We start from the raw sequence: 22,472 nt of genomic DNA, 5'->3' as shown, positions 1-22,472 counted from the left end.
TACATCACTAAATGAGGAAACATTTTAGTGCAAGAGCCCATAAACTATTTCTGTAAAGGGCCAGAGAGTAAATATTTTAATCTTTGCAGGCTATATGGTCGCTGTTACAACTCAACTCTGCCATTGTAATGTGAAAGCAGCCATAGATAATAGGTAAATGAATGGGCATGGCTGTGTTCCAATAAAACTTTATTTACAAAAACAGACAGTGGAAGATTTGGACTTCAGGCCACACTTTTCTGGTCCCTGCTTTAAAGGGATAAAAATAAAAAATAAAATGATTTTTAAAAAAGAAATCAAGTATCATTAGGTTTGACAATATAAAAAATAAGAACTCCAAGGCATAAAAAAATTACTATACACAAAACGTTAAAGCAAAGACATACACACACTGCAGAAAATATATGAACCATACATGACAACAAAGGGTTGGCATCTCTCCCTCCAATGTCATTCTCCCCCTTTCTCGCCTTCTCCCTGTCTCCTCTCACACACACAAACATAAACGTACACAATCATTGAAACTAATAAGAAGCACACTAGTAGAAAAAAATCGACAAATAGTCTGGGTGTAGTGGCTCATGCCTGTAATCCCAGCACTTTGGGAGGCTGAGGCAGGCAGATCACCTGAGGTCAGGAGTTTGAGACCAGCCTGGCCAGCATGGTGAAACCCTATCTCTACTAAAAATACAAAAAGTATCCAGGTGTGGAGGTGGGTGCCTGTAATCTTAGCTACTCGGGAGGCTGAGACAGGAGAATTGCTTGAATCCAGGAGGCAGAGGTTACAGTGAGCCAAGATTGCACCACTGCACTCCAGCCTGGGGACAGAGGGAGACTCCATCTCAAAACAACAACAACAACAAAAAGACAAACAAACTAGACAACTCAAAGGAGAGAGATGATCAGTAAACTTATGAATAGGTATTCAACCTTAACTGTCTCAATTTTATGCAAATTAAGACAACAGGACTATTTTCCATATATCAAATATATCAGCAAAGGTGTGTTTTCAATGTCATCATCCAGCATTGATGTGGCAGGTAGTGATGAGGTGGGGAGACAGCAGGGATGGATGCACACAGCTGATGCAACCTCTCTGGTAGTCAAATTAGTGGTTTATTTCGAGACCTCAAAGCCAATGAACATCTAGGAATCTACCTAGTAAATAAACCTATGGTCAAATACTTTTTATTTTTATTTTATCTATTTAGTTTTTTGGAGACAGGGTCTCACTCTGTCACCTGGGCTGGAGTGCAGTGGCACAATCACGGCTTACTGCAGCCTCAACCTCCTGGGCTCGAGTTCCTCCCACCTCCACCCCACCAAGTTGCTAAGACCACAGGTACACATCACTACACCTGGGTAATTTTTAAAATTTTGTGTAGATACGGGATCTCACTATGTTGCCTAGGCTGGTCTTGAACTCCTGGGCTCAAGTGATCCTCCTGCCTTGGCCTCTCAAAGTGCTGGGATTTATAGGCATGAGCCACTGCACTCAGCCAACCAAATATTTTTATACATTGATATTCACCACGGCATAATTTATAGTAGCAAAAATTGGGAATGGCCTCAAAATACAATAATAAGGGAGTAGTTGCATAAATTATGGAACATCCAGACAGGATATATGAGGTCATCATTAGAAATCTCTTTTTCCAAAGACTGTATAAAGATAAGACAAAATATTCAACCCCTCAACAGCATTTGACTGAGCCGACAGTCCTTTCTTCCAGGCTTCTGAGATGCCACACTCTTCCTAGTTTTCTTTCTACCATCTGAGTAGATGACTCTGGTCTCCTTTGTTCTCTTCTTCTTGAGTCAACAGGCAGCTATTGAGGTGTCCCAGAGCTTTCTCTAGTGATCCCTTCTCTGCGATCCCTTCTCTGCTCCAACTACCCTTTCTTCCTAGATGACCTCATACTGTCCCACATTTTTGAAAAGACTGCACTCGTATCATGCTGATGACTTCCCAAATATTATAACCATCCCTCATATCTCCCCTGAGCTCCAGACTCACATATTCATCTGCCCTTTCAAGAACTCCATGTAGATGTTAAAAGGACATGTCAACTTGGACAGTCGTACAGAACTTGATTCTCTCCAAATCCCCTCCTCCCTCCTACTCCGATCTTCCCAGTCTCAGAATGTGGCACTGTTATCCACCTAGGTGTTCAAATCAAAAACCCAAGAGTCATCACTGAGTCCCTCCTCTGTCACTTGACACAGAAGCCCTGTGGGCTCTACCTCCTGATTTCTGCATCATCCAGTGACCACCATAGGTTCTCACCACTGTGACGGCTTCTCATGAGCCTCCCTGCTCCCCTCACAGCCCCATGAAAATAGATTCCTACAGTCCACTCTGCACTCAGCAACTAGGAAAATCCATCCCTAATTCAAAATCTATGTCTCATCATATGATTCCCCTTTCAAAACCACCAGTGGCTTTTCATCGAAATCAAATATACAGTTCCTACTCTAGTCTTCTAAGGTCAGTATGCTCTCCCCAACCACCTGCTCCCCCTACCCTTCCACCTCCCATCTTTCTCCTGTCTTCAAACACGCCAAGCCTATTCCCATCAGATATCCTTTGTACATTTCTCCCAGGCTCCTCCACATTCAGGTCCGAGCCCAAATCACCTCCTCAGACAGGCTCTCCACGATACCACAGCTCTAGCAAATGACTCATTTTGCTGAATTCACAAGTGATGTTAGGCTAAAAGTTGTTTTTACTTTTACATTTTTATGTATTTGTTTATTTATTTTTTAGGGACAGACTCTTCCTCTGTCACTTAGGCTGGAGTGTAGTGGCACCATCACAGCTCATTGCAGTCTTGAACTCCTGGGCTCAAGCCATCCTCCCACCTCAGGCTCCCAAAGCTCTGAGATGACAGGCATGGGCCACCATATTTGGCCCTAAAAGTTGTTTTTTAAATGTACACAAACTCACTCCTTGTTTGTGTGTAGATCCGAAGGGTTGAAGACAGCTGGGCTCACTCTCTGCCCCATCTGTTCTTCTAGATCTTCCCTTCTCCATGCCTGAGGAAGTCACCCGACTTGCACTACATCAAAGGCTTCCTTGCATTCTGCTTTATGGTTAGGTTTGTCATTGAAAGCACCAGAATGGCAGAGGCATGGAGTGGCAGCCACCGCTCCTGTTAGTCAACCCTCTCCCATATGTACCGTATGTACCTGCCTTAGGTTCTAGTAGGTTCCATTTCCTTGTCTCCTTCAGGCCCAGGGGGGCGGTGGGGTGGGGTGGGTAAGATCTCCCAACTTTTGCTATCCCAGGGTATTGCCCCATTCCTTGTTGACCCCCATAAACCAGTGGTTCTCAAAGTGGTCCCTAGACTCTTTCAGGGTATTAAAACATCAAAATGATTTTCACAGTAACACTTAGAAATTACTTGCATTTTCCACTGTGTTGACATTTGCACTGATGGTATAAAAGCAATGGTGGGTAAAACTACTATTGTTTTAATAGAATTAACTCAGTGGCACCAAGCTGTACTAGCAATCACCAACTTCATTGTTTTGTATGTGCAATCAAAAGAAAAAAAATCAATACCAGTTTCCCTTAAAAATGTCCTTGATAAAGCAGTAAAATGTATCAATTTTATGAAACCTTAATCCTTGAGTATACGTCCTTTTAACATTCCATGTGACAAAATGGGAAGTTCAAAAAAAGAATAATCATTGTCTCCAACTGCAATACTTGAACCATTTTTTTTTTTTTTTTTTTTTTTGAGACGGAGTCTCGCTCTGTCCCCCAGGCTGGAGTGCAGTGGCCCGATCTCCACTCACTGCAAGCTCCGCCTCCCGGGTTCACACCAGCTTCCTGAGTAGCTGGGACTACAGGCTCCCGCCACCGCGCCCGGCTAATTTTTTGTATTTTTAGTAGAGACGGGGTTTCACTGTGGTCTCGATCTCCTGACCTTGTGATCCGCCTGCCTCGGCCTCCCAAAGTGCTGGGATTACAGGCGTGAGCCACCGCATCCGGCCCACTTGAGCCATTTTTGAAGCTGTGTGCTAAGCTAGCCTCTTCTCTCATGGAGCACTCGTTTTACTTAAAGGATGTCTAGCAAACAATGGTTATTCAGACTTGAGTATTTAACAGGCAGTGTTTTTTTTTTTTTTTTTTTTTTTTCCTAAAAAGGGCAAATGGATCTTCTCACAACTAACAGCATTTGTTACCAATGATAGAATTTGAACTTTTAAGCAAAAATCCAAATTTTAGAAAACTTTTATAGCTACCATGAACTTGAGTTTCCCAGTACTTGAATAATTGTATGGCAAGACTGGTATTGAAACTATGCATTTTCTTATATTGTATAAAGCAACATGTCAACATTTGGAAGATCTGTATAACTCAGTGAACCAATATTTTCTAACAGATCCAATACATTACATTTTTTTAAAAAGTACACATGGGTAAAGTGAACCAATATTTTCTAACAGATCCACTACATTACATTTAAAAAAAAAAAGTACACATGGGTAAAAGAACCATTCAAAATGCAAGACAGACCAATGGATTTTGATGTAAATTGATATGGCTTCAGATTCTGCACTGCAACTAACCTTTAAGAAAGTACTACTTGTTGAGTTTAGATGTAGTATCAAAGAATATCCACAATATCTGAAAAAGCAAATTAAAATATTTCCTCCCTTTTCCAACTACATAAGACTTTCTTTATTTACTTCAACCAAAATAACATATCACAACAGATTGAAGGCAGAAGCAGATAAGATACTCCAACTGTCTTCCGTTAAGCCAGATCTTAAAAAGATTTGCAAAAATATAAAACAAGGCTACTCTCCTCATTGCTTTTTTTTTTGTTTTGAAAAATATCATTTTTCATAAAAATATTTATGTTAACATGTGGTGATTTTAAAACATGTCCACAAATTCTCTCTTCAAAAGATGAAGCTTAATTCCCCACCCCTGGAGTGTGGGCTGGACCTAGTGAGTCATTTCTCATGAATAAAAGATGGTAGAAGTGATGGTACATGATTTCCAACACGAGGTGATAAAGGCATTGTGGATTCCTCTATCTTGTGGATCACTCACTCTGAAAAAAGCCACCTGCCATGCTGAGAGAACAGTGGAGCTGTCCTATAGAGAGGGTCACATGGCAGGGAACTGAGGCCTCCTGCCAAGAGCCATGCCTGTGAGCCATCTTGGAAGTTGGATTCTCCAGCCCCAGGTAAATCCTGAAGTGACTGCAACCTTATGAGATATCCTGAACTAGAACCGCCCAGCTGAGCTGCTCTGGATGCCTGAGCCACATAAATTGTGTGAGGCAGTAAATGTTTATTGTTTTAAGCTGCTAAATTTTGAGCTCATCTGCTACGCAGAAGCAGATAGTCAATAGATAATGTGTTTATCACTCTGACTTAATTAATGAATAAATATTTAATGCCTCTGTTTAAATTTCAAATACAGTAAATATGGGTAGATAGAACCCAGTTAAACCAAAGCTCTTAGAAGTTCTCAGGTTTTAAGAATATAAAGGGGCTCTGAGACCAAAAAGTTTGAGGACCACTTCCCTAAACCTTTTACAAACTGCCCCTTCATCAAACTTTCCACAAATCGCCCCATATAAAATCACCATTTGTTTCCTCCCAGGACGCTGCCTGACACAACAATACCAAAATATAATCAATGGTTGTTGCTGTTCAGTGGGAATATGGGTGATTTTATCTTCTTCTTAATGCTTCTTTTTTCTGTACTTCTAAAAGTTTCTATAACAATAATAGGGTTTTTTTTTTTTTTTAATAATTAGAAGAAAAGAAACTTCCCTTTTCAAAATCACCAAAAGTGAAAGTCAGAGTTAGTTCCTGTAGATGAGCCAATGGTTTAAGAGGCGGGTGGCAGGGCCCTGGTGTCCTGTGCTGTGCCTGGGGGCGGGGGAGGGGGTTGCAGGTGGCAGGGATGACTGAGCACCCCACCCATCTGACCCCAGTCACAACAGCTCCTTCCTTTGTTTTACATATTGGGCTTCTGAATAATATCTCATTTAAAGAAAAGTTTCCACTGCTTAAAAAAGAGTTCAAAAACCTTTACAGTGAGAAAAATCATTAAATTTAATAAGAGTTAAATTTAGAGTACAGAAGAATCACTCAAACATTTTTTGAATGAGAATTTCCATAAAGAAAACCCTACACATTCTGAGAGAAAAACAGAAGTCTCTAACAACTTAACATAAATTCGATGATTTCAAGGGAGGCTGGGCTATTGTGGCCCTAGAAAGAGTTATATCTGGGGCTAAAGAGCTTATCTGGGGGCCCCCAAATCAAAGGGCCTAAGAGGCCAGCAGAAACACCAGGATGCCTAAGGCCAAAACAAACACAGATTAGAACCACAACTGAGGGTTATCTGCTTTTCTAGTGAAAACAAAAGCAGGAAGTACAGAACTGCCTGGTGGTTAAATACATGGGCTTCAGAGACAACTGATCTGGGTTTGAGTCCTGGGATTGAGTCTGATACTTAAAACCTATGAGACCTTGGCAGGTGACTTAGTCTCTCTGAGCTTCATATTCCTCATCCGTAAAACGGGGGGATGAGAATTAACACAGTGAAGCCATTTTCCAAGACAGTACAGCAGTTTCTTAAAAAGTTAAACATAATTTACCATATGACCCAACAATTCTATTCCAAGGTGATGACCCAGGAGAAATGAAAACATATATCCACACGAAGACTTGTACCCAAATTTGCTTACCAGCATTCTTCATCCTACCCCAAAACAGAAATAATCCAAATGCTCACCTACTGGTGAATGGATAAACAAAATGTGGTATATCTATACAATGGAATACTATGGGGCAATGAAAAGGAATGAAACCCTGATATATGATGTCACACCAAGGATGAACTTTGAAAGCAGTATTCTGAATGAAAGAAGCCAATCACAAAGATCATATATTATATGATTCCATGTAAATAATATGTCCAGAAAAGGCAAATCTATACAGACAGAAAGTAGATTATGGTTGCCTGGGGCTGGGAACCAGGAGTTACTGCAAATGGTCATGAGGCTTCTTTTTGGGATGATGAAAATGCTTTCTGTTTGTTTTTGAGATGGGGTCTTGCTCTGTCACCCAGGTTAGTGGTTCAATCATGGCTCACTGCAGCTTTAACCTCCCAGACTTAAGTGATCCTCCTGCCTAAGCCTTCCAAGTGGCTGGGACCACAGGCATGTGCCGCCACGCCTGGCTTTTTTTTTTTTTTTCCTGTGGTACAGACGGACTTTCCAGGCTGGTCTAGAACTCCTGGGCTTAAGCGATCCTCTACCTGGGCCTCCCAAAGTGCTGGGATTACAGGTGTGAGCCACCCCACCCAGCGATGGAAATGTTTGACAATTAGATTGTGACTGATGGATGCACAACTCTGTAAATTTACTGAAAATCATTGAATTGTACACTTAAAGTGGGCAAATTGTATAATATGTCAACTGAACCCCAAGCTATTTTTAAAAAATGGGGTTTGACTCTCTAACCTCAAAGAGTTACTATGAAGATTAACCGAGATAACATATGTAAGGCAAGCTGTCTGGTACAAAGTACCTGATAAATAATAACAATGATGACAATCAGAATATGCTGTAATAATAGATTATGTAAATGTAGAATAATAGTGTAGAATAACAACAATTTATATCACTTATATAGCTCTTACCATACCACTTCAACATTTATCAACTTAATTTAACCCCCCCAACAACTTTTGGAGCAGGTATATTATCATCCTCATTTTTACAGATGGAGAAACAGAGGCACTGAGAAGTAAAGTAACTTTCCCAAGGATGCACAGCTAGTAAATGGTAGAGCGGGGATTTGAATCCTGGAGGACAAACTGCAGGGTCTGTGCTCCTAGCCATGACACTACACTGTCTCTCAGTAAACATCAGCTACGTATTGAGTTGCTACTTTAACCAGTGATGGGGTGGGAGTGCAGAAAAGGCTCACGGATGGCTCCCTAGAGGTCACGCCGGACTCAAAGCTGAGGGTTACAGAAGTTAGTGACAGGAAGAGTGTCCCAGACAGAGGGAATTGCATATATAAAGGTGTGGAGGTAAGATAACACAGGGAATATGGGAGGATCTCGGTGGAGCTGGCATTGCCTGGGGCAGAGGGTGATGGCAGTGAGAGCAGTGAGCATGGGGCTCAGGCAAGTCCAAGGGCAAGGACACTAGCCTAAAGGCAATATGGGACCAGAGGACGAAACTCAGAGTTCCCAGCCTGCCTTTCTCTGGAAACAACTCACATTCCCCAGGCAGGTGGGGGAGGTTGACTCAGAGGCTGCTGTGAGCTCAGGGGAGCGGGGGAGCTGCCACCCCACGTTCCCACGCCACTGTGAGCTAACACCCCGGCAGCCTCCCAAACACCAGCTCCACCAGCAAGAAGCAGCCGTTTCTAGCCTGCTGGAAGCAGCAGGCTCTGTAGTGCTGCCAGGAAGCTGAGCATAGCCAGTGAGGTCAAGGGCTGACTGATGGCAGCCTCACACCACTCATCCAAACCCAGGCACCTGTGGACCCCCAAACCAACCCCAGGGCCTGGCACAGAGCACAGTGTTCTGGCCCCTTCCCCTCACTTGGCTGCCCCTAGAGACAGGGGGACCAGCCCATGGAGTCTAGCACTTTTCTCATTCAAATTTAATACCTTCAGATCCATCGCTCTCATTTCACCACATCTGTCCTCAATAAACATTTGCACATGCACATAAAACATTCGCTGTGGCAAAAGCAAAGCTACTGGAAAGATCTGCATCAATAAGGAGCTAGTTTGAAAATTCTGGTGAATCCATACTATGGAATACTACACAGCAGATAAAAATAATGGCACAGATCTGTACTGTATATGTTCTGGCATGAAAATGTCTCCAAGATATACTGTTGGATAGGAAAGAAAGAAAATGCAGAATAATGTGTCCAGGATACCATCACTTATGTAAAAGCTTTTTAAAAAAGAAACCTGGCTCTATATTTCTCTGAAGTCCACAAATGCATAGGCAAATGAAAAAAACTACCTGGAAAAGAAATATCACACTAACAACAGTAGTGATGGATGGACAAAAAGAAGCAAAGAAAGGGAGGAAGGAGAGAGGGAGGAAGGGAGAGGCAGAAAGGACTTTTTACTTTGTACACTTCTATGTTGATTGTTTTTTACAAGAAGAATGTATTTGTGCATGTTTAGGTTCTGAAAAACATTAAAGTCTGTGAAAAACAAAACAAAATAAAGTGCATTATCACTATGCTGGTACAGGTCTCAGGGTAAATTTTCAAAGAACTGTCACATCCAGGACCTTGTCTAAGTCTTGCCGTACCCTCTTGAGGGCAAGCTTCAAAACCTGATCTCACAGATTAAAAAACTGAACGCAGTGGCTCATGCCTGTAATCCCAGCACTTTGGGAGGCCGAGGTGGGCGGATCACTTTGAGGTCAGGAGTTTGAGACCAGCCTTGCCAACACGGCAAAACCCCAACTCTACTAAAAATACAAAAATTAGCTGGGTGTGGTGGCGCGTGCCTGTAGTCTCAGCTATTCAAGAGGCTGAGGCAGGAGAATCGCTTGAACTCGGGAGGCAGAGGTTGCCGTGAGCCAAGATTGCACCACTGCACTCCAGCCTGGGTGACAGAGCGAGACTTGGTCTCAAAAACAAAACAAAACAAAACAAAACAAAACAAAAAAACTGGACCCACAGAGATGAAACAAGCTGCTCAAAGTCACAGGCAGGGCTGCGGGGCACTGACCCCTTCACTCCCAACCCAGTGCTCCTTCTAACCGGGAAACAAGACATCAGCAAGGGGTAGGGGCTCGGCAGGGGGCTGGGAGAATGGTCTGAAGCCTGCAGCCTGTTCACAGAGCCCCTCAGGGAGGGGCAATGGGGCTTTGTCAGGCAAGAAGTCAGTCAATAACGAGGGGTGAGAAGAGCTGATGAACTTCCGCCCCCAACAAAAATTAGACATCATGACAAGCCACCCACTGCGTGGGGATGGGGCTGCCGCATCACTCAGCAAACTGCACGTGGGAAGGAGCCTCGGGGCCATGTCCCCAAGCCCGAGATTCCACCTCTCTTCTCACCAGGGCTGCTCACCCCGGGCTCTCAGTGGAGCAGCTTGCAGCAGAGTAGTTCCAGGGATGCCTCTTGGCTCGTTTCCTAGAGCCCTCTGCAGCCAGGTGGAAGTGGAATTACACTTCTCAGAGGTTCTAGAACCTGAAGAGCAAGGTGACTAAAACCCAGCACCTCTTAGGCCAGAAATGCCACCACCTCTCTGTTCTTTCATTGACTGGAAGGTGTGTGCAGGGACCCAGGAAGCATGGCCAGGCCTCTCCAGGGACAGCCAGGAAGGTTTATTATACAGGGATGGGCCAGAGGTGCCCAGGGGAACAGGGAGGTGCACAGACCTTGGGTCACAATGAGCAGGCGAGACCGCCTCCAAACAAGCCCAGGGAAGGGGGCTGTGGTTAAATCGTGGATCCTCCATTTATTCCTACAACAGGAAGCAAACCTATAAGGCTATGAGGGCAGTGACAAGAGTCGGATGCCAGTGGTTCTGATACCACTCTGCCACCTTGGTCAAGGTTCTGAACCTCTATGAGTTTCAGTTCCCCCATCTGTAAAATGGGTGTTATCATACATGGCTCTTAAAGTACTGTACATGGTACAGATCATGATATCTAGCTCATGAGACACAAAAATAATATAATTAAGTTAAATATGACAAGTACAAGGTATCCATAAAATCTGGAAACATAGGCTGGGCCCAGTGACTCGTGCCTGTAATCCCCAGCACTTTGGAAGGCCAAGGCAGGTGGATCACCTGAGGTCAAGAGTTCGAGACCAGGTTGGCCAACATGGTGAAATCCATCTCTACTAAAAGTTTTAAAAAATAGCCAGGGCATGGAGGTGTACGCCTGCAATCCCAGCTACTCAGGAGGCTAAGGCAGAAGAATTGCTGGAACCTGGGAGGCAGAGGTTGCAGTGAGCCGAGATCATACTGCTGCACTCTGCCCAGACTGGGCAACAAGCGAGACTCCATCTCAAAAAAATAAAAAAAAGAAAAAGAAAAAGAAAAAGAAAAAAACCTGGGAATATAAATTATACGAATGTGTATACATGTTTGTTTATATTTATTTACTCATTCACTTTACAGAGTGAAAATGTCCTAGACAGCATTGTCTATATCTGTTTTCAGACTTTATGGACATCCTCTGTTAATGTAAATAAAATATATGAATATAATAAAATAAAACATTAATAATCACTTCCTCAGCATAAGGGACCATGTTTAGGAACTTCACAGGCATTTTCTAACTTAATGTTCACAGCAAGCCCTTAAAGTGGATTTTCTTATTAGCCCCATTTTACAGAGGTGTAAACGAAATACAGAGAGCAGAAGAGACTTGTCTACGTGTTAAGCTCATGCAGGGAACTGACAAAGCCAGTTTCAGATTCAGGTAGTCTCACTTCCGAGTCCATCCCTCTACACCATTTATGACTGCAGCAAAGGCTACATACACTGAATACACGGAACAGCATTCAGAGGGTGCCAGGCATGGGGTCTGGCACAGAGGAGAGCTTTACGAAATGCAAGATCCCATGAGTATTGAGCTCTTGGTGGGGAGAAACCAGATCCAACTTGTTCACCACTATATCTAGGAAAGTAATGCAAAAGAAGTTGTCTGTAAATATTTGTGGTTATCTGCAAATATTTGTGGGAGAGAAAGAAAGTTATTATGGTATTCCTTAGCCAAAGGCTGGAATCCTTGTTCCCAAAAAAATAAAGCTGGGCAAAGTGGCTTGCCTATACTCCTAGCTGCTTGGGAGGCTGAGGCACGAGGATCCCTTTAAGCTGGGAGTTTGAGACCAGCCTGGGCAACATAGTAAGACCCTATGTATAAATAAATAAACAAATAAACAAATAAATAAATAAATAAAAATGAATGAAGATGTTTAAACAAAAAGTCTAGGTCTGGCGCTGTGGCTCATGCCTGTAATCCCGGCACTTTGGGAGACCAATGTGGGCAGATCACTTGAACTTAGGAATTCAAGACCAGCCGGGGCAACAAAATGAGACCCCTATCTCTACAAAAAACTTTTTTTTTTCAAATTAGCTGGGTATGGTGGCAGTACACCTGTGATCCCAGCTACTAGGGAAGCTGAGGTGGAAGGATCACTTGAGCCTGGGTGGCAGAGGTTGTAGTGAGCTGAGATTGCACCACTGTACTCCTCCAGCCTGGGAGGCAGAGCGAGACCCTGTCTTAGAGAAAAAAAAAAAAAGTCTATGATAAATTCGAAGATTTTCCTAGGAACGTCCACTTCCTAAGAGGAATGGGGCTGCTGGAACTTGGAAGAGGGTCTGCAGACCTGCCTTGCCCACACGTCTACTGCATAGAACCTGGATTCCAAACCCTGAGCAGAGGCCAAGGCAGCTGCATGGCCGCCAAGGCACAGAGGGGCCTACCTTCCTCGGCGTCGTTCCTCAGCGAGGCCTCCAGCAGGGCCACGCTGGCCTCGAATGACACTTTCTTGCGGCGGCTGCCCGTGCTGCGCTTCCGCTCGTGCTTTCGCTTGCGGTGCTGCAAGTCCTGCTCGTACTGTGCCCACTTCTTCAGCTGCTGGGCCCGGCGCTTCTGGGCGGCCCGCAGCCGCTCCAGCGTGGGCACCTTCTCCAGCAGCTGCAGCTCCGTCAGCAGGTCCACGTGGCTGGCCATGGCCACTGCCCTCCCCACGCCCTGGCTGGGGGCTAGCACAGTGCACCGGGGGCCAGGGCAGCGCGGGGCCTCTGGTGGGGCTGGGGCCTCATGGTGGGGCCTGTGGCAGGGAGGGAGACACAGATGAACACATGTGTCAGACTCCACAACTCAGATCTGATTGTCACCCCAACGCCCCGTGTTCAAAACGCTTTTGAGGTTTTCCTTCCATTGCTCCTTGAGAAAAGTGCAAATCCTTACAGTGGCTCTGTAAGTATCAGCAAAGTCTGGCTGTGCTGTCTAATGCAGCAGCCAGTAGCCACCTGTGACTATTTACATTTAAATTAGTTAGAATGAAGTAAAATAATTTAATTCCTTGGTTGCACTATCCACATTTCAAGTGCACAATCGCCACATGCTTCATATTGGACAATGCAGATAGAGAATATTTCCATCACTGCAGAAAGCTCTATTGGATAGCTTGGTTGTCTGCCTCTCTAGCCACAGCCATTTAACAGGAACCATGCCCTTTTAGTTTTCTTGTATAGAGTCACTCTACCTTTTTTTTTTTTTTTTTTTTTTTTTAAGACGCAGTCTCTCTCTGTCGCCCAGGCTGGAGTGCAGTGGCGCTATATTGGCTCACTGCAAGCTCCACCTCCAGGATTCACGCCATTCTTCTGCCTCAGCCTCCTGAGTAGCTGGGACTACAGGTGCCCACCACCACGCCCAGCTAATTTTTTTATATTTTTAGTAGAGACGGTGTTTCACCATGTTAACCAGGATGGTCTTGATCTCCTGACCTTGTAATCCTCCCGCCTTGGCCTCCCAAAGTGCTGGGATTACAGGCGTGAGCCACTGTGCCTGGCCAAGAGTCACCCTACTTTAAGGATCTGGGTATCTGGGTGCTAGAACCAGAAGGGGTGCAGGGAGGGTCAGGACATGATGGGGGCTGCAGACCCCCCAAAATCTGGAGACTATACAAACGTCCAAGGCCTCAGAATTATGAATATCTGATACTTCTGCTCAAGCCTCTTTTGTTCTGATCACTATGAGATGCAAGTTGTTCTGGAGATGGGATGGACAGGACTAGAAACAGACCAGAAGAAATAATATGCTATTGCAGTGCTTCTCAAAGTGTGGTCTGGGAACCCCATAGGGAATCCCTGAAACCATTTCAAGAAGTCCATAGGTCAAAACTATTTTCATAACTATACTAAGATATTACTAACCTTTTCCACTCATTTTCTCATGAGTGTACAGTGGTTCCCAAAGCTATATGAAAAGTGACATTGCAACAGACTAAATGCAGAAGTAGATACAAGAATCCAGCTGCTAAGCTCAACATAAAGAATTTTGCAAAATTTTTAAACATCACTTTTCTCACTAAATTTTTTTGTTTTGAAAAATAGCTATTTTTCATCAAAATGTTATATATTATGCTTTCATAACAGTCTAATAAAAATATATTATAGATTATTATATTGTTATAATATATCTTGGGTTTATGGTTTATTTTAAAGGAATTATTACTAATTTTAAAAATTTCTCAATATTCATTTATATTATGATAAATATTGACAGATATAATCCACATAAACAAAAGCTCTTTGGGGTGCTCAATTTAAGGAACTAAAGAAATCCTAAGACCAAAAAGTTTGAAAAATGCGGAACTACTGAGACATAGAAAATCTTAAAGTTTCTCTCTTTGAATGACCTTTTAAAAAAAATTATATCTCTTGCTCTCATGAGTCTCAGACAACATCAGGTCAACAAAATTTCAGAGTGTAAAGCCAGCTGGTCTTCCGCACAGACTCTATGAACTTTCAGACACAGACGGAAAGGGTCTTAGGACAATCACTTGATCCTCTCTAAGCCTGTTCCTCCACCTGCGAAGTGTCCTATCCACCTCCCAGAAGTTACAGGTGCAAGGAATAAAAAGAGCTGGGGCTGGATGCAGTGGCTCAATGCCTGCAATCTCAACATTTTGGGAGTCCAGGGTGGGAGGAAAGCTTGAGGCCAGGAGTTCCAGACCAGCCTGGGGAACATAGCGAGACCCTTAGCTCTACAAAAAATAAAAATAATTTTTTTAAAAGAGCTGGCTCAAAACGTTAAGACACCTAAGCAATGAGACACAAGCTTGGAGGAGGAATGGTAGGGAGAAGTTAATGCAGCACATCTGTGAACCAGCAGGCAAGGCTGGTTTTGGGTTGTTGGGTAACAGGAAAGAATGGCAGGAGTCTACATCTGTGTGATGTGGCCCACTGTCGCATGAGTATTGGGTTAGCCCCTGGTTGGTTTCAAGAAGTGTTGTTAATCTCCTGGGTCGTCCGCATCACCTGCCCCTCCAAAAGCCCTTTTTACGGAAGGTGAAGAGCAGGGTTCAGCCTAAATCCTCAGGTGCTAGGTTGGGTCAGATCCAGATCGTTCTTCACGCCTCTCCCAGCTCGGAGACCAGAGAGTAAACAGGCAAAATGTGGAAAGGGTTGGCTTGGCAATGCCCAAAGGGCAAAAGTCCCAGGGTCTGAGTGGGTGTGACCTCAGCATACATAAGCCAGTGGCAAGTCTCAATGGGAGACAAGCTAGCTGGCTTTGGTTGCCTTTTGTTTGTTTTGTTTTGATTTCTGTTTTGAATATACTTGCAATGCACTTTCAACTAATTAAAGTTTTTATTTTAGATCATCGTAGATTCACAGGGAGCTGTAACAAATAGTACAGAGAGATCCTGTGTACACTTCACCCAGTTTATCCCAGTGGTAGCATCTTGAAAACTACTATACCATATCACAGCCAGAAACCTGACAGTGATACAACCCACCAATCTTATGCCGATTTCCCTAGTTTTACATGTACTTATTTGGATGTGTTTTGTTTTATGCAACTGTATCAATGTATCTACCACCTCAGTTCATAACCACACCTATCTCCTTCTCTAAGCTCCCCCTCCAACCCACTCCTGTCCCTGCCTTGGCAATTACTAATCTGTTCCCCATCTGTAGAATTCTGTCATTTCAAAAGATGTTATATAAATAGAATCAGATAGCAGGTAACCTTTGAGGATTGTTTTTTTTCACCCAGCATCATTCCTTTGAGATTCATCCACATTGTTGCATGCATCAACAGTGCATTTCTTCTAGTTGCTGGGTAGTATTCCATTTTATGGATGGCCTCAATTTGTTTAACCATTTGCCTATTGAGGAACATCTGCATTGTTTCCAGTTTAAGGCTGTTCCATTCATCTATAGATTGTGTAAACATAAGTTTTTGTTTCTCAGGAGCAAATACCCAAGAGTACAAGTGATAAGGCATATGGTAATTGCATGTTTACATTTTTTTTTTTTTAAATCTCACTCTGTCGCCCAGGCTGGAGTACAAAGGTGCGATCTCGGTTCACCACAACCTCTGCCTCCCAGGTTCAAGCGATTCTCCTGCTTCAGTCTCCCAAGTAGCTGAGATTACAGGCACCCACCATCATGCCCAGCTAATTTTTTTATTTTTGTAGAGACAGGGTTTCACCATGTTGGCCAGGCCGGTCTCAAACTCCTGACCTCAGGTGATCTGCCCATCTCGACCTCTCAAAGTGCTGGGATTATAGGGATTACAGGCATGAGCCACCGCGCCTGGCGCATGTTTGCCTTTTTTTTTTTTTTTTTTTTTTTTTTGAGACAGAGTTTTGCTCTGTCGCCCAGGCTGGAGTGTAGTGGTGCGATCTCGGCTAACTGCAAGCTCCGCCTCCCGGGTTCAAGCCATTCTCCTGCCTCAGCCTCCCAAGTAGCTGGGACTACAGGTGCCTGCCACCGCGCCCGGCTAATTTTTTGTATTTTTAGTAGAGATGGGGTTTCACTGTGTTAGCCAGGATGGTCTCGATCTCCTGACCTCGTGATCCACCCGCCTCAGCCTCCCAAAGTGCTGGGATTACAGGCGTGAGCCACCATGCCTGTCCGCATGTTTACTTTTAAAAGAAAACTGCCCAACTGTTCTCCAGAATGGCTGTGCTGGTTTTGTGCCCTCCAACAATGTGTGAGTGATCCAGCTCCCCGCCAGCATTTGGGATTGTCACTGCTTTCTATTTTAGCCACTTAGATAGATGTTTTGGTTGCTTTTTAAGAAGTAAGGAGTTCAAAATAGTTCAATTCACAACTACCCAATATAATTATTATAGTCAGACCTCTCTGGGAGCTAGCAGACCACAAGTTTGTTTCACTCCACTTCCTCAAGTGAGCAAACATTTAATGAAGTCCTGTTCTGTGACGAGCCCTGATTCAGAGATGGATGTGGACCAGCTCTGCCTTCTCTCTGTCAATTTATCTTATAAATCCATTTAATTATCCCAGTAACCTAATAAAATAGCAGTACTAGGTACTATCATGCCCATTTTCCAGATATGGAAACTGAGGCACAGAGGGATTAAGTCATTTACCCAACATACCACAGCTAGATAATGGAAGAGCCAGTCCACCCGGGGTTCTCAAGGAAGGCTCTCCAGAATACAGGACAATGGATCTGAATCTCAGTGCAGAAGCAGGATTTCCCCAGTTGAAAGGAGCAGACATGAGCTGAGAGGGAGTCAGGCAGCGTTCAAAGGTGTACAGAGTGGCTGACCACAATGGAGGGAACTCTGGAAACCAACACGCACAAACATGGCCCAAAGAGGACGTGGCTGCCCAGCCCAAAAGGAGCAGAGAAGTCTTGTTGGCAGTGATGAGCCACTTGTGACTGTGGGCCAGGCCTAACCAGAAAGTCCCCCTGCGATCCACATCATGTTTGTTGTTTTGTTTGGTCGAAGTCCGCACCATGTTTTACAATATTTTAATTCATTGCTAACATTTACAACTTGGAGATTTTATATCCAACATCGGAGGTTCGGCTTTTCTTAGAACATCTTGGTATGTGGCCACAGTGGACTCAGACGGCATCACCATCAACTGGTGTAGAGTCGGGCTGTCCCCTTTAGATAGGGCACATACCCTCTCCATTACCATAGTCCCCAATGCTCCCCATTACTCTTGCCTGACTGCCCTCACTGACTGACATCATTTGCCAGCTCCAATGTCATTTGAATTTGCAAGCTCTGTCTTAGGCAGAATGAGACAGCAGTTTCCAAATAACCAGAGCTCCAATCTGCATAAGAAAGGAAGGAGAGCCTGTGAGTTTCCCCAACACAGAGCAGGATGAACACAGCAGCTGGGCAGCCCCAAGACAGGGCACTGGCCTGGGTGCTGCAGCAGCCCACGGCAGCCAGGTTCCAATGGGCTGCAGCCTGGCCTCCTCGTGAGACCTGGGCTCACCTGTCCACACTTCCAGAGAAAGCCCCAGAGGGTAGTAGGAACACAACCCAACTGCCAGGACCTGGGAGAGCAATGGCTATCATCAACACTTAAAGGGGATCCCCAAGGAAGACCTCATTTGGAGGAACAAGGAAATACAAGGAAGCAGTTGTGTGCACCCCAAGAACAGACACCAGCCTCCAGAGCTGTCCAACAAGCAATTTGACAAAGGTACTTGTGGTCAACGGCTGTCTCAGGAGGTGGCAAGTTCCTCATCACTCACTGGAGGATAAAATTTCCACCCGTGTCAGACTGGCCTAAGTATTTGGTGAGATGTCTTTCAGCCCTCAGATCCTGTACATAGTTACTCACTTCTTCATTATTATGACTGATCACCACTGAGTGGGAGGTACCAAAAACATGCTAAAAGTAACAATAAGAGTAATGGCACCAATCACTTATGCTGTTAAAGCACTTTATCCCTTTCAAAGAACTTCCCCAGCCATCATCTCAGTCAAGTGCTTCCCTAAGTGTGGAAGGAGAATCCACTCCAAGGAAATTTTCAAAAGTACAGGAACAAGTCTTGATGTAACATGGACCCACACAGACAGCAGGGTATATACACTTTTCACTTCTCTTTTAATCTTTCAGACTTTCTCCAGAGAAAAGTGTCAGTCCGATGCTAATAGATCCTTAACATCTTTATAACCATGCCAATCCTCCTTGTAAACAAAGAGAAAACAGGCCTCAGGCTCCTGGCCTGGGCAAGCCACTGTATCTAGGATAGAATATAATAGCATTGTTTTGTTTCCTGTGGATTTGTTTTCACAATTACTGTTTATTTATGGTTGTGATATAAAATTTCCTTTTTAAACAAATCGATTTCAGTTAGAAATATCAAGTTGATAGTAAAGAAAAATTTAATGACAATGGCATTTAGTGTTGGCAAAACTTATAAGTGACTGACATTTGGGAAACCCGTCTTGCCACTTATCCTCATGGCAATAATCTTACAAGAGAAACACTCATATAAACTCATTATTTTGTTTGACATATATTTAGGGGGCACCTACCACATGCCAGGCCTGTGCTCAGGGCTAGAGAGGCAGCAGGGTGAAGGCAGACACAGTCCCTGTGCAGTGGATGGATGGCACAGACACACAGGAGTGGGTGACGTGCTCCAAGGATACAGAGGCTGAGCAGTAACTAAACTTGGGGCCTGACTCACAGCACAGTGCTCCCTCCATGGGCCCCAGGGTGGCAGGCCCCAGGCAGACAGAAGGCACCACTGCAGTGTCCTCCCTACTCCCAGCAAAAGAATTAAGGGCAGTTGCCCAGCCCCCTGGAGAAAGGTGAGAACAATGTCTCCCAGGGGCCAGTAAAAGGGGCCAGAGGCACATTTTCTCTGACTTGGCCCTCCCCGCCAGCCCCTCCCACCTCGCCCCTCTGGGTTCCTTGGAGCTGGGGCTCGAGGACAGCTCCCTCTTGATTACTGGTTTTCAGGTGACCTACTTTCCCCCAATAGACCCACACATCTCCTCCCACCCCCGTCTGAGAAAACCCTGCTTGGTCTAATTAAAGAACTGCCATGGTGCTGCAAACACAGCAGCGGGGCAGCCCCAAGACAGGGCACTGGCCTGGGTGCTGAGGCAGCCCACGGCAGCCATGGCTCCAATGGGCTGCAGACTGGCCTCCTTGTGAGACCTGGGCTCACCGATCCACGCTTCCAGAGAAAGCCCCAGAGGGTGATGGGAACACAGCCCAAACTGCCAGGATCTGGGAGAGCAAGGGTTACCATCAACACTTAAAGGAGATCCCCAAGGAAGACCTCATTTGGAGGAAAACCAGCTCCATGGAGATATAGCAAGTCCAGCATTGGAAAATCTAGACGGACCATCCTACAGAGAACGGGACACATGGGCCCACAAGTCAACAGAGTGTCCAGGACTGGCAAGACATCTGTGGGAGGGATCTGTGGAGGCCAGGTCGGGTGAGGTCATCCAGGAAGTAGGTGTGATATGAGAAGAGAAATCAGAAGCAAGGGGAAATAGGGCAGGGTACTTAATTTTTCTAACATCTGGGTGGATGAACAAAAATAGTTTGATTGTGACCAGCAGGAAGTCTGAGGCCAAGGCACTTGACCCTTGGGGAAGCAGAAACAGGCCGCTGAGGTGTGTTCACCTCTTACCCCAGAGCCTTAACTCAGCCCCTGTTGTCTGACAAAGTCTGAACTTCATTCCTTGTGTTGACCGGAAAGGGAGAGACAGAGTCAGTGCATATCTGGGGAAGCAGAGACTCAGCTCCAGAGAGCTGACCCTTTAAGGGAAGGGCAAGAAAGTATGGCAGAGTACACCTCAGCCCTCCCACAATACACTTCTTTGAATAATAGCACCACCCAAAGTATGGCAGGGAAGTGGGCAGGATGTACTACAGAACTCCTCACACTCCACACCCTCAAAAAAGAAAGACGACTATTACAAGAGTTGTTTGGGGGACTAAATACACCTCTGGGAAAACTACAGAGGCACTGGTTTGGTGGTGATCTGTGTATTCCCACATTATTAGTCAGTGCTGGGTCCTGATGGGCCAGAGAATGTCAGCAGCCACCTGAGCCCCGCCGCAGTGATTGGTTGGGGCTAGGCACGTGTCCTGAGTTGGCCCAATCAGAAGCTCTCTCTTCTCACAAGCTGTGAACTGGCAGCATAACACCGGGTTGCTCCTGGAAGCCATCTTGCCACCATCCCTGCAGGAAGCTGGCTTTTGGATGAAGCCAGTGCTTGGCAGTCACCAGAGGGGAACAGGGTCCTTTAACTAAGGGGTCGCAGGACTTCAGTTATCCAAGCCAACAAAAGCCCCTTTATTATTTGAGCCGGTTGAATTGGATGCTGCTACCTGTAGCCAAAAGCACCTTAAGAGACAGCAACGATGTTTTTAGGGGTGCAGAAATAGGGACCCCAGAGGCAACTGTTGCTTGTAGCAAAATGAATGGCCTCTCGCTGAGGCATATTACCAAATACCTTCTCTTACCCCTACAATGGTTATTTCTTGGCCCTTCAGGCCCGAGGTGAGGCCCAGCTTTGAGGAAGGGTAGGAAGGTCAAAGCCAGGTTCTCAGAGAAGCGCTGCCCACTCGGCTAGGAGAAGGGGGCCCAGGCTTTGTTCCTTCTTAATTCTGGGAGAGCAGTCGGTTGACACATCTTTGAACTCGAGCCTAGTACCTCGAGAAAAACAACACGAAGGAAGGTGAATTCAAATTTAAGAGATTTTAAAATATGAGTCAGAAAGTGTTTCAAAGTTCACACTGTTAAAAGGAAATGTGAAGATTTGTTTTCATGTTCTTCAGCTATTCTTCTCCACACAATATTGGCAGCAGCCTGGAGGAAGGCGATGGGTCCTTTTCTCCTTATGTTTCCTGTACCATTGAGCACGAGGGAAAGAAGAAAACAAAACAAACAGTGCTGGCTTTCCTACTCCTGGGATCTCACTCGGGACCTACTTTTTCTCCTAAAGGATGTACACCCCCGCCCTCCCACAACACACTTCTTTGAATAATAGCATTTTTTTTTTCAAGCATAAAGATGCTTTAACTCATGAGCAAAGAGACTTCTGGGGCCCTTGGTGCTCCAAATACCTGAATTAGAAATCACTGTTGTCTCCCCTAATCTCATTCCCATGGGATTTTTGTGGACTGATTGTCCTACTCCTGCTAGGATGAACCTTCTAGACTTTGGGCCTTGTCATCATAGACAGATCTCCTGGTTTTAAATTGGTTGTGAAACTCAGATCCCCACAGGCCTGCTCTGTAACTCCAATTCTCCCAGCTGTGCTCCTTCATTCAGATCTCTGACTTGTCACTGTCCCCTGAAGCCCATTGACTATATAACCCCATTTGGCAGGACTTTGTGTGTATTGGGGAGGCTGAAGGTAGAGGAGGCAGGATTCAAAAACCACACATTCAACAAGAACAAAGATGAAACAACTCATGTATCTTGAGCTGTCCCAGGAAAAGAATCAGGTCATCATGTCCAGCAGTGGAACAATAACAGACCTGCTGACCTGTGTCTGAACTGGCTGGGCCATATTGGGAGCAGAGGACCAGGTGTTAACAAAAGGCAACAAGAAAGGATCAGCTTTGTTCCAGGCCTCTGGAGGGCACAGTGAGGCTCAGGCATGGTAATATGAAGAAGTGGAATCTGCAGCCTGGGCAACATAGCAAGACCCCATCTCTAAAAAAAAAAAACAATTAAAATTAGCCAGGTGTGGTGGCGTGTGCCTCTAGTCCCAGCTACTTGGGAGGCTGAAGTGGGAGGATCACTTGAGCTTAGGGGTTGGAGGCTGCACTGAGCTATGATGACACCACCCCACTCTAGCCTGGGTGACAGAACAAGACCCTGTCTCTGAAAATAAAAAATAAAAATAAATCATTTAAAAAATAAATACATGAATAAGTTTTTAAAAGAACAACTAGGATCAGCCTGGCATGAGGATAAACTGTCTAACAGTGATAATTCAACA

General features: G+C 44.8%; 1 protein-coding gene across 5 annotated transcripts in view; it reads right to left on the bottom strand.

Annotated features, from left to right (window-relative positions):
- PPP1R16B (protein phosphatase 1 regulatory subunit 16B) overlaps positions 1-22,472 on the bottom strand; it is a 122,317-nt gene that overhangs the window by 78,351 nt on the left and 21,494 nt on the right. For 4 of the 5 annotated variants that reach the window (XR_012419376.1, XM_074005314.1, XM_045362972.2 and 1 more), the window contains exon 2: positions 12,466-12,815. The exons of the other annotated variant lie outside the window; for it this stretch is intronic. Coding sequence is in view for 3 of the 4 variants with exons in the window: in XM_074005314.1 (XP_073861415.1) it covers positions 12,466-12,715 (250 nt within the window). In the remaining variant the exon portion in view is untranslated. The remainder of the gene's footprint in view (positions 1-12,465; positions 12,816-22,472) is intronic. 5 annotated transcript variants of the gene reach the window in all.

Source organism: Macaca fascicularis, chromosome 10 (genome assembly GCF_037993035.2).
Source record: "Macaca fascicularis isolate 582-1 chromosome 10, T2T-MFA8v1.1".
NCBI lineage: Eukaryota > Metazoa > Chordata > Mammalia > Primates > Cercopithecidae > Macaca > Macaca fascicularis.
Note: the sequence above shows the minus strand (reverse complement) of the source record. Positions and strands in the feature narration are given on the sequence as shown.